General features: G+C 42.5%; 1 protein-coding gene across 1 annotated transcript in view; it reads left to right on the forward strand.

Moving 5' to 3' along the window:
• The first annotated feature begins 496 nt into the window (after positions 1 to 496).
• Positions 497 to 13,360, forward strand: part of LOC132395265 (protein disulfide-isomerase TMX3-like) — a 132,449-nt gene continuing 119,585 nt past the window's right edge. Inside the window, exons 1-3 of the mRNA XM_059971602.1 lie at positions 497 to 576; positions 724 to 778; positions 13,009 to 13,048. Coding sequence (XP_059827585.1) covers positions 537 to 576; positions 724 to 778; positions 13,009 to 13,048 — 135 coding nt within the window. The 5' untranslated portion in view covers positions 497 to 536. The remainder of the gene's footprint in view (positions 577 to 723; positions 779 to 13,008; positions 13,049 to 13,360) is intronic.

Here is a 13,360-nt window from a genome sequence, read left to right on the forward strand (position 1 = left end):
TTAACCCATCCCCAACCACCACTACTTTATAATTTCCTGTTTTTCACCTTAAGGACAGACACACCAGTGCCTAGCATCACTTTACGGACAATCAATCTGTGTATATAAGCTACCTTGTTTATTTGTATTTATTTTGCTTTTTTATTATTATTGTGTTCTTTACCTTATTGTTATTTTTGTGCTGCTTCGGAGCCGGAATGACAATTATTTCGTTCTCCTTTACACGTGTGTACTGGAAATTATATTAAACAATCTTCAAAGGCAAAGTTTCCACATATTTAAGAAGCAGCTCCAAGTTTCTTGACTCTTTCAGTCGAAATATTTTAAAGCAGACAATTTCTAGCACGCTAAAACGTGAGTGTTTAAATATATATGTATATATTTTAAAGTATGATAGGTTTTAGAATTTATTTTTTAAAAAATTAACCATCTACTGGATGTTTAAGCCTCCGTAATAGGCCGCGTCTCTATGACAGCGAGGAGCAGTGGTGTGAGTGCGCCTGCGCGGTAGACCAAGGCTCAGTCCCACCGGCAAGATGGCAGTGGCAGCGCGATTTGTCCTGCTGATGTGTGGAGGTGAGTGAGCGCTAACGACTGTTCTGTGCTTCCTGCATCATGAAGTGCCACCAGGCATCAAAGGGAGAAAAGGGCACAAACAAAGCAATTCATCGGTTTACTCAGTGCCTTTGATTACAGTTTATTTTCATTTCTTTTCTGTTGCAGTTACAGTCTTCCGGACCGCTGCGGTGTCTTCCTTTGCTATAGATTTGGATGACTCGTAAGTTGTCAGTAACGTTAACTGTCACTGCTCTGTCGATTCGGGTATAAAACTGTGTAAATTCCTAGATGACAAGTTGCAAATCAGTCATCCCCATATGCATTTGTCAAAAGTGCAATCTGTGCATTTTATTGAATGTCAATTAATTCCAGGCACGTTATTTCTTTTGGAAGGGGGTTGGGAGGAGTGCAGGATTGGCCAACAGTCAAATGAATAAAATGATGCTGTAAAGTGTTAAAGAAGCATTATGGGTATTTTTCCTAAAGCTAAATGTAATTCATAACGAGGCCTTAACGTTGGAAAACATTCTGCAAATAATATTCCTTAGGGAGCTAAAAATTCCTATCACTTAGGTCAAGGCAGATGACTCTAAAGTAATCAACTTTGAGCTCATTCCTTTTATCTTAAATGGTATCTAAGTTACTTTCATGTCAACCTAAATATATGTTATTTGAAAAAGTTAACCTATTTGAGTTTGTAGGACCAAATTCTGTAGAACTGATGTAGTCAAGTCAGCATTCTATAATGAATGTAATGGTCATTTAATTGTTTATGCCTGTTTATTAGGAATACAGGCAACAATTAGCATATTAATGCATAGATATGTTTCTGTAATTCATATTTATATACAAGAATGGTATTTTAAATGTTTGGCTATTATATCTAAAACAAATTTTACAAGCTACAGGTAGTCTTTGGTACACTGTATGTTGGTGATTATGCTATTGATTTTGCTAATGATTTTAGGCAGTGTATGCATGTTTTATTTGAAATATCTTCCCGTAAAATAAAGATGCTATTTGAATGTGCTAAGTTCCAACTGTTTAGTCTTGTAGTTGGTATGACCCTTGTATTAATAGTTTAAGCATGGTTGCTATATATTGTGTTCGCATCACAGAAGTTCATGTTGTGTCTTTACTGGAAATAAGTGATCTGTTTCACGTTATTAAAGCAGAAACCTGGTATTGTCATTAAAGAATACATGCCCATGTTGAGGAACATTTTAAAAGTTATTTTGTTGGACAATATGTACTTCAAATATTAGACACGAGAGCAGATGCTGCAATCTAGAGCAACCAATTCTGGCAACATCTTTGGGAGAATGGATCCATCTGCACATCATCCTTCACCCCCTCTCAGTTCATCTGTCACCAATTTTGGCTTTTTACACATCCCTTTTATATTGCTTATCATCCATCTCCATTCTGTCCTGATCAACTAATGCAAAACGCTGGAGGAACTCGACAGTTCAGGCAGCATCTATGAAGGGAAGTGAACAGTCAATGTTTCAGGCTGAGACCCTCCATTGTGGGCAGAAAGGAAGAGAACAGAAGCCAGAATCTTTTTTAAAAAGTGGGGGGGGGGGCAGCACAAACTGGCAGTTGTTAGGTGAATCCAGCTGAGGAGGGAAGAGTTAAGTTCAAGTTAGTGTCATCTGACTACCTACATACACCCAAACAAAGCAATGGTCCTCTAGATGATGGTGGAACAAAACATGTATTAGACACAGAACATAAAACAAAATATTACCATGAATAAGTTAATAAAATATAATTCAAAATGCATGTAGTGCACAGCACAGGTAAACAATATAGTAAACAGCTCGTGGTCCTAATGACACAACCTTCATGGTGGTAGTGTATTCATTACTCTCACAGCCTGTGAGAAGAAGCTGTTACCCAGTTTGGCAGCTGTAGTCTTGTACCTCCTTCCTGACAGTAGTGGGTGGATGGTAGGGATCCTCAACAATACTTCGGGCCCTTCACCTAGAATGCTTCCAGTGTATGTCACAAATGGCGGGGGTGGTTGCAGAGAGACACCGGTGATCTCTTGGCAGTTCTTTTGTCCTCTGGAGGGCCTAGCAGTCTGATGCCTTGCAGCTCTCATACCACACAAGGATGCAACCTGACAGGACACTCTCAGTGGTCTCCTGTAGAAAGTTGTTAGGATGTGGGTGGGGAGCCTTGCATGCCTGAATCTCCTCAGAAAATATAGAAGCTGCTGTGCCTTCATGACCAATGAGGAAATGTTGTGGGTCCATTTGAGAAGCTGGTAGGTGTAAGAGGCAAAAAGCTGAAGAAGAAAGAGTCTACAAGGAGAGAACAGTAGAATGGAATAAAGGAGAGATGAGAGACCAGAGGGAGGAAGGTGAAAGAGATAGGCAGGTTGTGAGGGTGGGGGAGGGGAAATATGAGGGTTAAGGGGGCCAGAGGGACATGGGAAATGGTGGTTGGGAGTTTGGAACTAAAGGGAGCGGTTACCAGAAGTTGGGAAAATTATGTTGATGTCATCGGGCTGGAAACTACCAAGACACAATATGAGGTGTTGCTCCTCCAACGTTTGCCTGGCCTCAATGTGGCAGTAGAGGAGGCTGTGGACAGGCATGTCAGTGTGGGAATAGGAAGTAGAAATAAAGTGACTGGCCACTGGGAGATCCTGGCTGTTGTAGTGGACTAAGTCTACTGCCATCTTCTATCAGATTTTCAAACCTTTTGCCTCTTCCACCTATCATCCCTTAGTTTCTCACATCAACCTCTTCTCCCACAAACCTGGATTTATCTGCCAGTACCTTTCAGTTTCTCATATCAACCTTTTCTCACGCCAACCTCTACTACCTGCCTTCTTGTGCATTGTCCCCATCTTCCCTTTTTATTCTGGCTTCTGCTCCCTTCATTCTCTGGCCTTGATGAAGGGTCTCAGCCTGAAATGTCAATGGTTCACTCCCCTCCAATGATGCTGCCTGACCTGCCGAGTTACTCCAGTGTTTTGTGTGTGTTGTTCCAGATCTCTAGCATCTCCAGACTCTCTTGTGATCTCACTTGTGTAGGATATTCTCCACTGTTCATCAATAGAAGCCTTGTCTTGTTTGTGATAACAGATGTGTGCTAGTCCCGGGACAGATCCTCTAATATTATTGTGCCAAGGAATTTTAAACCACTGACACTCTCCACCTCCAATCCCCTAATCAGCGTCCATGATCAAAACATTTTTAAAAGAATAGAGCTAAGTATACAATAAAAGAAAGAATTTGTTCATCATTGTTAGGTTCTCCAGTGTAAATAACCAGCAGTACGATTATTAGTTCAGACGCTGAACTAAGGAAAAAAGTATCAGTGTTGATTTAGGATATCCTGAATGCATTATAATCATGAAAGCAAAGGGTTTAGCGAGTAAGGGCTTGCTATGTGAGATTCAGACTTCTCATTGGTCCTTCGTATCCCATGTGTTACAAGTATTTATTTCAGATAATGGATAACCTAATATGAGATTTAACCTATGTTATTTATAAATTTGCTGCGAGGTGTTTGTTTTCATGTCCATTCTTGAATGGAAGTTGCATACTAACATATAATTTTTAAATGAAACAATGACGCAAAACAGGAAGTGTTCTTCAGAAAGTAAAACAAAACTGGTGAAATAGGTCAGACAGCATCAGACAAGATAAAAATGGAGTTAGTATTTTGTGTCAGTGACCTTCTTTCAGAACTAGGAAGAGTTAGAAGTAAATTGTACGGACAGGTGATGGCTAGGAAAAATCCAAAGGAAACATTTTCTGTAGAGTGAAGACCAAGAGAAACCAAATGATTAAGGAGGTGCAAGCTGAGAGAGGATGATAAAGGCTGTTAAAATCCTTTTTTTAAGTATAATTTTTGCTGCTTTTAATGTTTGGGTTTCTGACTTTTTTAAACACAAATAAAGTGATGAGCGGGTACCACATTTGCCAATGTTTGTTTTCTAAAATCTTCTGAAACAAAAGGTTTTAGCCACACAAAAGATTTTGCAGATGTTGGAAATCCTGCGTAACACACAAAATACTGGAGGAGTCCAGCAGGTCAGTCACCATCTATGGCAAGGAATAAAGAATGGTCTCAGCCTGAATGTTGTCTTTTTATTCATCTCCATAGATGCTGCCTGACCTGCTGAGTTCCTCCAATAATATGCGTGTTACTCTTAAAAGTTTTAGCTTCCTTTTTTAAACTATCTTACTGCTTTCTTTAAACATAATATTTGTTTATATGAAAAAATGATTTCAGCTCAATGTGGTTATATATAGTAGTAGTGTGATCACTCCAGTCAAGTATGATGTTCTCCTGAGGGGTTCTCTGTTGGTAGGTCCTTAGGTGGCTGTAGACACTGATCCAGGATCCACATGTTCTGGAGCAGTGTAGACATGAGTAAGTGGTGGCTGTGGTTGATGGTTCTTCAGTCTTGTCTTGCAGTTGCTGTTCTCTACCTCACAGTGGAGGTTGTTCTTAGATAGATAGATACTTTATTCATCCCCAGGGGAAATTCAACATTTTTCCAGTGTCCCATACACTTATTGTAGCAAAACTAATTACATAAGTATTTAACTCAATATAGATATGATATGCATCTAAAATCACCCTCCCAAAAAGCTTTAATAAATAGCTTTTAAAAAGTTCTTAAATAGTTACTAAAGTGCATTGAGTGGTAACTTAAGCTCAGTCCTAACCCCGGCACTTTAACATGTCTTGCCCCTGGTAGAGCCGAATGGCGTTAGGGGGTAATGATCTCTTCATCCTGTCTGAGGAGCATTGCATTGACAGCAACCTGCCGCTGAAGCTGCTTCTCTGTCTCTGGATGGTGCTGTGCAGAGGATGTTCAGGGTTTTCCACGATTGACCGTAGCCTACTCAGCGCCCTCCGCTCTGCCACCGATGTCATACTCTCCAGTTCTGTGCCCACGACAGAGCCCGCCTTCCTTACCAGCTTATTAAGATGTGAGGCGTCCCTCTTCTTAATGCTGCCTCCCCAGCACGCCACCACAAAGAAGAGGGCGCTCTCCACAACTGACCGATAGAACATCTTCAGCATCTCACTACAAACATTGAATGACGCCAGCCTTCTGAGGAAGTACAGTCGACTCTGTGCTTTCCTGCACAGGGCATCTGTGTTGGCAGTCCAGTCTAGCTTCTCGTCTAACTGCACTCCCAGATACTTGTATGTCTTAACCTGCACCACACATTCTCCATTAATGATCACTGGCTCCATATGAGGCCGAGGTCTCCTAAAGTCCACCACCATCTCCTTGGTCTTGGTGATATTGAGACGCAGGTAGTGTGAGTTGCACCATATCACAAAGTCCTGTATCAGTTTCCTATACTCTTCCTCCTGACCATTCCTGACACACCCCACTATGGCCGTGTCATCAGCGAACTTCTGCACATGGCAGGACTCCGAGTTATATTGGAAGTCTGATGTGTACAGGGTGAACAGGACCGGAGAGAGCACGGTCCCCTGCGGCGCTCCTGTGCTGCTGACCACCGTGTCAGACCTACAGTCTCCCAACCACACATACTGAGGTCTGTCTGTCAAGTAGTCTTATCCAAGCCACCATGTGTGAGTCTACTCCCATCTCCGTTAGTTTGTGCCTTAAGATCCTGGGCTGGATGGTGTTAGAGGCACTAGAGAAGTCCAGGAATGTAATCCTCACAGCACAGTGCAGCGCAGTTCCCTCTTGAGCACATTTCCTCCAGGTGTATCTACTGAGTGCAATCTCTTCCAGTTTTTTAGTGTAATGTTGAATCGCTTCAAGCTGATTCTGATATTTGAAGAGGTTTGTTTGCCCACAAGGGGCTCGCTGACCATCCTTTAATTGGGAATAAAGGATCTGTTTGGGGAGGTGTGAGTTAAAATGACATGACCTTTCCATTGGAGTTGGTCTTGCTTTATCATGGTGGAGAGACTGTTCATGTTGGCCTCCTCCAGGACACTGATGTTAGTGCATCTGCCCTTCCAACTGATCTGCAAAATCTTTCATAAGGCTCTTTGGTTCCAGGGCTTTCAGGTACCTGCTATGGAAGTCCATGATTCAGCTTGATTATATATAAACCATTAAAACATTACACATTAATTCCTTGGCATCTATATCTATCATGCTTAAAGTAGAGCTGCAAGAAAAAGTTTGTGAGCTCTTTGCAGATACCTGGTTTTCTCTATTAATTACTCATAAAAGGAGGACTGATCTTCATCTAAGTCATAGTAATAGATATAAAAATAAGTAATGCAATAATGGTGACTTAGTGTTCATGGGTTCATGGAGCATTCTTCACCCCCTCCTCGTCATCAGATATCCTCCTTTATCTTTCAATCGGGATGAAAGGTTTTGGTCTGAAATGTTGACTGTCCATTTCTTTCCACTGCTGCCTGACCCATTGCTTTAGATTTCAGCATCTGCAGACTCTTGGACCTCCATTTAGTTTGTATGCTGTAGGTGTGCTTTGCTATTGAGTCAGTTCATAGTTTGCATTAATGCTACTCAACCAAGACACACAAAATACTGGAGAAACTCAGCAAGCTGGGGACCATCTATGGAAAAGAGTAAACAGTCAACATTTTGGGCTGAGATCCTTCATCAGGACTGGAGAAAAAAGATGAGATGTCAAAATAAGGAGGAGGGGGGGTGGAAGAAGTAGTAGTAGGTGATAGGTGAGATTGGGAGAGGGCTGGGAAGTTGATTGATGAAAGAGGTACAGGACTGGAGGAGAGGGAATCTGATAGGAGAGGACAGAAAGCCATGGAAGAAAGAGAGGGGTAGGAGCACCAGCAGGTGGTGATGGTCAAATAAGTTGATAAGGTGAGAGAGGGAAATACGAATAGTGAAGGTGGGGGGTAGTCCAATACCAGAAGTTTGAGAAATCAATATTCATGCCATCAGATTGGAGACTACCCAAATGGAATATAAGGCCTCATTGCAGCAGTAGAGGAAACTGTGGACTGACATGTCAGAATTGGAATGGGAAGTGGAATTAAAATGGGTGGCTTCTGGAAGATCCTGCTTTTTCAGGCGGACAGAGCATAAGTACTTGGTAAAGCAGCCTCCTAATCTATCTCGAGTCTCACCAATATACAGGAGGCCACTCTGGGAGTACCAGATACAGTAGATGACCCCAACAGATTCAGAGGTGAAGTGTTGCCTCATCTTGAAGGACTGTTTGGGGCCCTGAATGGTAGTGAAGGAGGTACAGGGTCATTTTCTCAATTCCCCCATCTCCGCCACATCTGCTGTCAGGATAATGCTTTTCATTCCAGAACTAAGGAGATGTCCCCCTTCAAAGAAAGGGGTTTCCCTTCCTCCACCATCAATGCTGCCTTCAACTGCGTCTCTTCCATTTTGCGCACGTCTCTCCTCACCCCATCCTCCTGCCAGCCCACCAGGGATAGGGTTCCTCACCTACCACCCCACCAGCTACTGCATCCAGCACATAATTCTCCATCACTTCTGCCATCTCCAACGGGAACCCACCACCAAATACATCTTTCCCTCCTCCCTCACTTTCTGCTTTCCGCAAGGATCTCTCCCCATGCGACATCCTTGTCCTTTCGTCCCTCCCCACTGATAGCCCTCCTGGCACTTATCATTGCAAGTGGAACAACCTGCCCCTCCACCTCCTCCCTCACTACCATTCAGGGCCCCTAAACAGTCCTTCCAGGTGAGGCGACACTTCCATCTCCAAGACTTTTGGGGTCGTCTACTGTATTTGTTGCTCCTGGTGTGGCCTCTGTATATTGGTGAGACTGAACGTAGATTGGGAGGCCATTTTGCCAAGCACCTACACCCTGCCTGCCAGAAAAAGTGGGATCTCCCAGAGGCCACCCATTTTACTTCCACTTCCCATTTCCATTCTGACATGTCAGTCCATGGCCTCCTCTACTGCCGCGATGAGGCCATACCTAGGTTGGAGGAGCAACTCTTTATGGTCCATTTTGGTAGCCTCCAACTTGATGGCATTAACATTGATTTCTCAAACTTTCAGTAATTGGCACCCACCTCCCCCACCACACCCAATTCCTTCTCACCTTCTCTCCCTACCTGACCATCATCTGGTACTCCTCTCCCTTCTCTTTCTTCCATGGCCTTCTGTCCTCTCCTGTCAGATTCCCTTTCCTCCAGCCCTTTATCTCTTTCACCAATCGACTTCCCAGCTCTTTACTTCACCCCTTACCCCTCCCGATTTCACCTATCACATAATACCTTGTATTTCTTCCTCCCCTCCCTCACCTTTGTACAGTCGGCCCTCCTTATCCGTGAATTCCGCATGCGCGAATTCAACCAACCACGAAGCGCGAAAACCCGGAGGTGCTCTCCCAGCACTTGTTGTTTGAGCATGTACAGACTTTTTTTCTTGTCATTATTCCCTAAACAATGCAGTATAATGAATATTTTACGTAGCATTTACATTGTATTAGGTATTATAAGTAATCTAGAGATGATTTAAAGTATATGGGAGGATGGGTGTGGGTTATCGTGGATCGGGATCGAAAAAAATCATAAGTTCTGTTACTAAATAAGTTGGAACAAGTACATCCGCTATTATTTAGTGTCAGTCAAATGTTTGTCTTAGTATATAGGATATATTTTACCTTTCTATGCATATAAAGTGCTTGAGAACGTATGTTTTAGCGCCGGGCTCAGGAATGGAAGTGACAGATCACTCCAGAGTGTGCTCTCCACTGTGTCAGGTTGATGTGGAGGATCAAAAACCCAAAACCCCAGAACCCAATAATTAAACCAGTGCGTTACTTAGTAATAATTGTAGCTTTCATTGGGGCAGAGCCTTTCTCACTTTATCCTTTAAAATTGTTCCGATCATTGACTGACTGTAGCCTAACACTTTTCCAATGACCGATGGCGTTTCACATCTTTCCAATCGCTTTATTATTTCCACTTTATTTTCATCATGATTGTGATTATTTTCGTGAGCAGAAACACTGCTGATTCAGATATCTACCGCCGGGTCCTAATGTCCACCGCACTGAGACAGGTTAAATAAGGTCTGGGGTTCCGCTGGGTCCTAAGGTCCACCGCATGGAGACAGGTTGAATAAAAGACTTGAGTATCCGCAAAGAGTCCCAGAACCAATCCCTCGTGGATAAGGAGGGCCGACTGTACTCAGATTTCTCATCTTTTTTTCTCCAGTCCTGATGAAGGGTCTCGGCCAGACATGTCGACTGTTTACTCTTTTCCATAGAAGCTGCCTGACCTACTGAGTTCCTCCAGCATTTTGTGTGTGCCCCCTTGGATTTCCTGCATATGTAGATTTTCTCTATTGTTTGTGATTAACGCTACTCAGCCCTTTCTGTTCCACCTAAAACAAATCCAGATGGATTTTGTGGTTGGAATTCCTCATCATGAAAATAATTCTTGCAAGTCTTTTGTGTTTAGATTTGAGAAGAAAACAACAAAATTAAATATTACAGATAAAAAAATTGGGTTTAAAAGTAAGTGAACTTGTTATGACTGAAATGTACAAGATCATGGCTCATTTAGACAGGGTAAATACAAAGTTGGCTATATTAGCTGTTGATTCAAGTACCAGGAACTGTTGATAGAAAATTTAGAACAAAAGATTGGGAGGCTGCTTCACCGACCACCTACGGAGGCCCAGCAGAAAAAGTGGGATCTCCCGATAGTCACTCATTTCACTTCCACTTCCCATTCCCACTCTCACATGTCAGTCCATTCCCACTCCCACATGTCAGCAACATTTCTCCTCTGGATCGTTTGGAGTCATCTATCTACTGTATTTGGTGCTCCTGGTGTAGCCGCCTGTATATTGGTGAGACCCAACATAGATTGGGAGGCTGTTTTGCGAAGCACCTACACTCCGTCTACCAGAAAAAGCGGGATCTCCCAGAGGCCGCCCATTTTAATTCCACTTCCCATTTCCATTCTGACATATTAGTCCATTGGCTCCTCTACTGCTGCAATAAGGCCACACTTAGGTTGGAGGAGCAACACCTTATATTCCATCTGGGTAGCCTCCAACCTGATAACGTGAACATTGATTTAGAACCATAGAAAACCTACAGTACAATACAGGCCCTTCGGCCCACAATGCTGTGCCGAACATGTACTTACTTTAGAAATTACCTCCGGTTACCCAGAGCCCTCCATTTTTCTAAGCTCCATGTACCTATCCAGGATCCTCTTAAAAGACCCTGTTGTATCCACCTCCATCACCTGTCACCTGCACCCATTCCATACACTCACCACTCTGTGTAAAAAAAAATACTTATCCATGACATCTACTCTGCACCTCGTTCCAGGCACCTTAAAACAGTGTCCTCTCGTGTTAGCTATTCCAGCCCTGGAAAAAAGCCACACAATCAATACCTCTCATTGTCTTACACACCTCTATCAGATTATCTCTCATCCTATGTCGCTCCAAGGAGAAAAGGCCGAGTTCACTCAACCTATTCTGATAAGGCATGCTCCCCAATCCAGGCAACATCCTTGTAAATCTCCTCTGCACCCTTTCTATAGTTTCCACATCCTTCCTATAGTGAGGTGACCAGAACTGAGCACAGCACTTCCAAGTGGGGTCTGACCAGGGTCCTATATAGCCGTAACATTACTTCTTGGCTCTTGAGCTCCTGGTAGTTGCCCCTCGCCCTCACCATTCCCGTTACCAACTCTCACCTTATCTGCTTGTCTGCCCATCACTTCCCTCTGGTGCTTCTCCCCCTTCCTCTCTTCCATGGTCTTCCCTCTCCTGTTAGATTCCCTCCCACCTACAGCCCTTTATCTCTTTCACCAATCAACTTCCCAGCTTTTTACTTCACCCTTCCCCCTCTCATGGTTTCACCTATCACTTACTACCTTGTACTTGTTCATCCCCTCCTTCCCCCCCCCCCCCCCATCTTCTTGCTCCGACTTCTCATCTCTGTTTTCCAGTCCTGATGAAGGGTCACAGCCTGAAACGTTGACTGTTTATTCATTTGCATAGATGCTGCCTGGACCTGCTAAATTCCTCCAGCATTTTGTGTGTTTTGCCTTAGAACAAAAGATGTAAAGTGAAGAGAGGCAGCAAAATTGCAGTTATGATTTAGAGCCCATTGTCTGAAAAGAGAGTGAGTCATGGCTATCAGTGGGGAATTAAGTAGGTGCTGAAAGGAAAATGGTTTGAAAATGGGAAAATTGTTTGAAGGCAGGAAAATTGGACCAGCTGGACGAAGCAGCCAGTATTGTTGCAGAATTGCTGCTGCCTCTGCCGTAATGGTTCTGTCTGGGTTGTTTCACACAATTTTCCAAGAGGACCAGGAACCTGTAGAATTAAAATAACATACTTGATGTATTTTTGTAATTTAAAATAAATGGGAATGGAGGCTGCTCCAAAAGGTCACCTGCAGTGTCTACTTGGCCCTCCGTGCTGGTCTAGTGGCAGGTCTGAATGACTCTTGAGGCTCATGGTGAATCAGAATCAGGTGTTTTCTCATTGACAAATGTTGTGGAATTTGTTATTTTGCGGCAACAGTTCAGTGCTTGGCGTAGAAATTACTGCAAGTTTTAAAAATGAAGCACTGTTACCTTGCTCCTAAAATCTCCAAAAAAGGTTTTTTTGAAGCTGTGTTTGTAGCCATGGCTGGAACACTAAGAGGCATTTCAAGTTTTGAAATCTTGCTAACATTAAAGTGAATATTAATTTTTTTCCAAACAAGCATCAACACAGTACAGTTAAGTTTTGTGTTTTGCTTTAACTAGGCAGCATGGCTCCTCCTTTATTCCCTCATCTGGAAGGATTGAATCCCCATTGTAAGCAGTAAGAGTTCTTATCCAGCTGCAAGATTCTCAGAAAATGTGGACTCTGGCTAGACACATGGAAATGCATGGAGAGAGGTCTAAGACTTGAAACTATCCAAACAGTTAAGCTTTAAAGGCTGAATAAATCACACAATTATAAAATAAAATAACATACATTTTCCTAAATTAAGGTCAGCTCTTTCTAATCAAGATCAATGAATTCAACGAATGAGTTTGTATTATTTACTCTGCCTGTGGCTGATTGAACACAAAAAGGTCAGCTGCAAAGTGCAGCTGATCCCTCAGTTCAGAATGCAAATATGCTAGTGCGAGACTCAGTAGAGTAGGAAGCGGGATGGTGTGTGCATGCGTGTGTGTCAGTGACAAGCTGTCACACACACAGGATGCCTCTGGTGGTCCTTAATGGAACTGCCAGTTAAAACACAATTTGGCCCAGTTACTGTGGGACCAAGTACAAGTCTTGCTATGTGCAGCTTGCCTATTTAAAAAAAAATTGTGTATTTCAGAAATAAATGTGAATTTACTCTGAAGGTAATCAATTATAAGTTATTTAACATTCATAGTTAATATCAAAGACAGGAACATTTTTAATTACAAAAAGTTTTGGCTTGAATACAATCTGTCTTGAAATTCTGCATTGGTGACACCATGGTGATTTATTGCAGGTTTAAAGAAAATAGAGAAGATGACACTTGGTTGGTAGATGTAAGTATGAACTTATTTCTAATTTTAAATTATAAAATTAATTGTGAACCATGTTATGCTGTCAGTTAATTTTCCACTACAGCTAATTGACTGTCTCAACCACCAAAAATAACACTGCGCTTGACAGTGATCTTTAGAGATTAAGAACAGCTTGTTTTTCAGTTAATGTTCACTTGTTTATGCAGGTGACACCTCCATACTCACATTGATGCTGTGTACTATTTGCTATTTTATGTAGACAAGATTATTGAGCTAGAAGGGCAAAGCTACTTGCTGTACTCCCTGGAAAGGGCCATTAACTAAGTGCTTCAT

This window comes from Hypanus sabinus, chromosome 1, assembly GCF_030144855.1.
Source record: "Hypanus sabinus isolate sHypSab1 chromosome 1, sHypSab1.hap1, whole genome shotgun sequence".
NCBI lineage: Eukaryota > Metazoa > Chordata > Chondrichthyes > Myliobatiformes > Dasyatidae > Hypanus > Hypanus sabinus.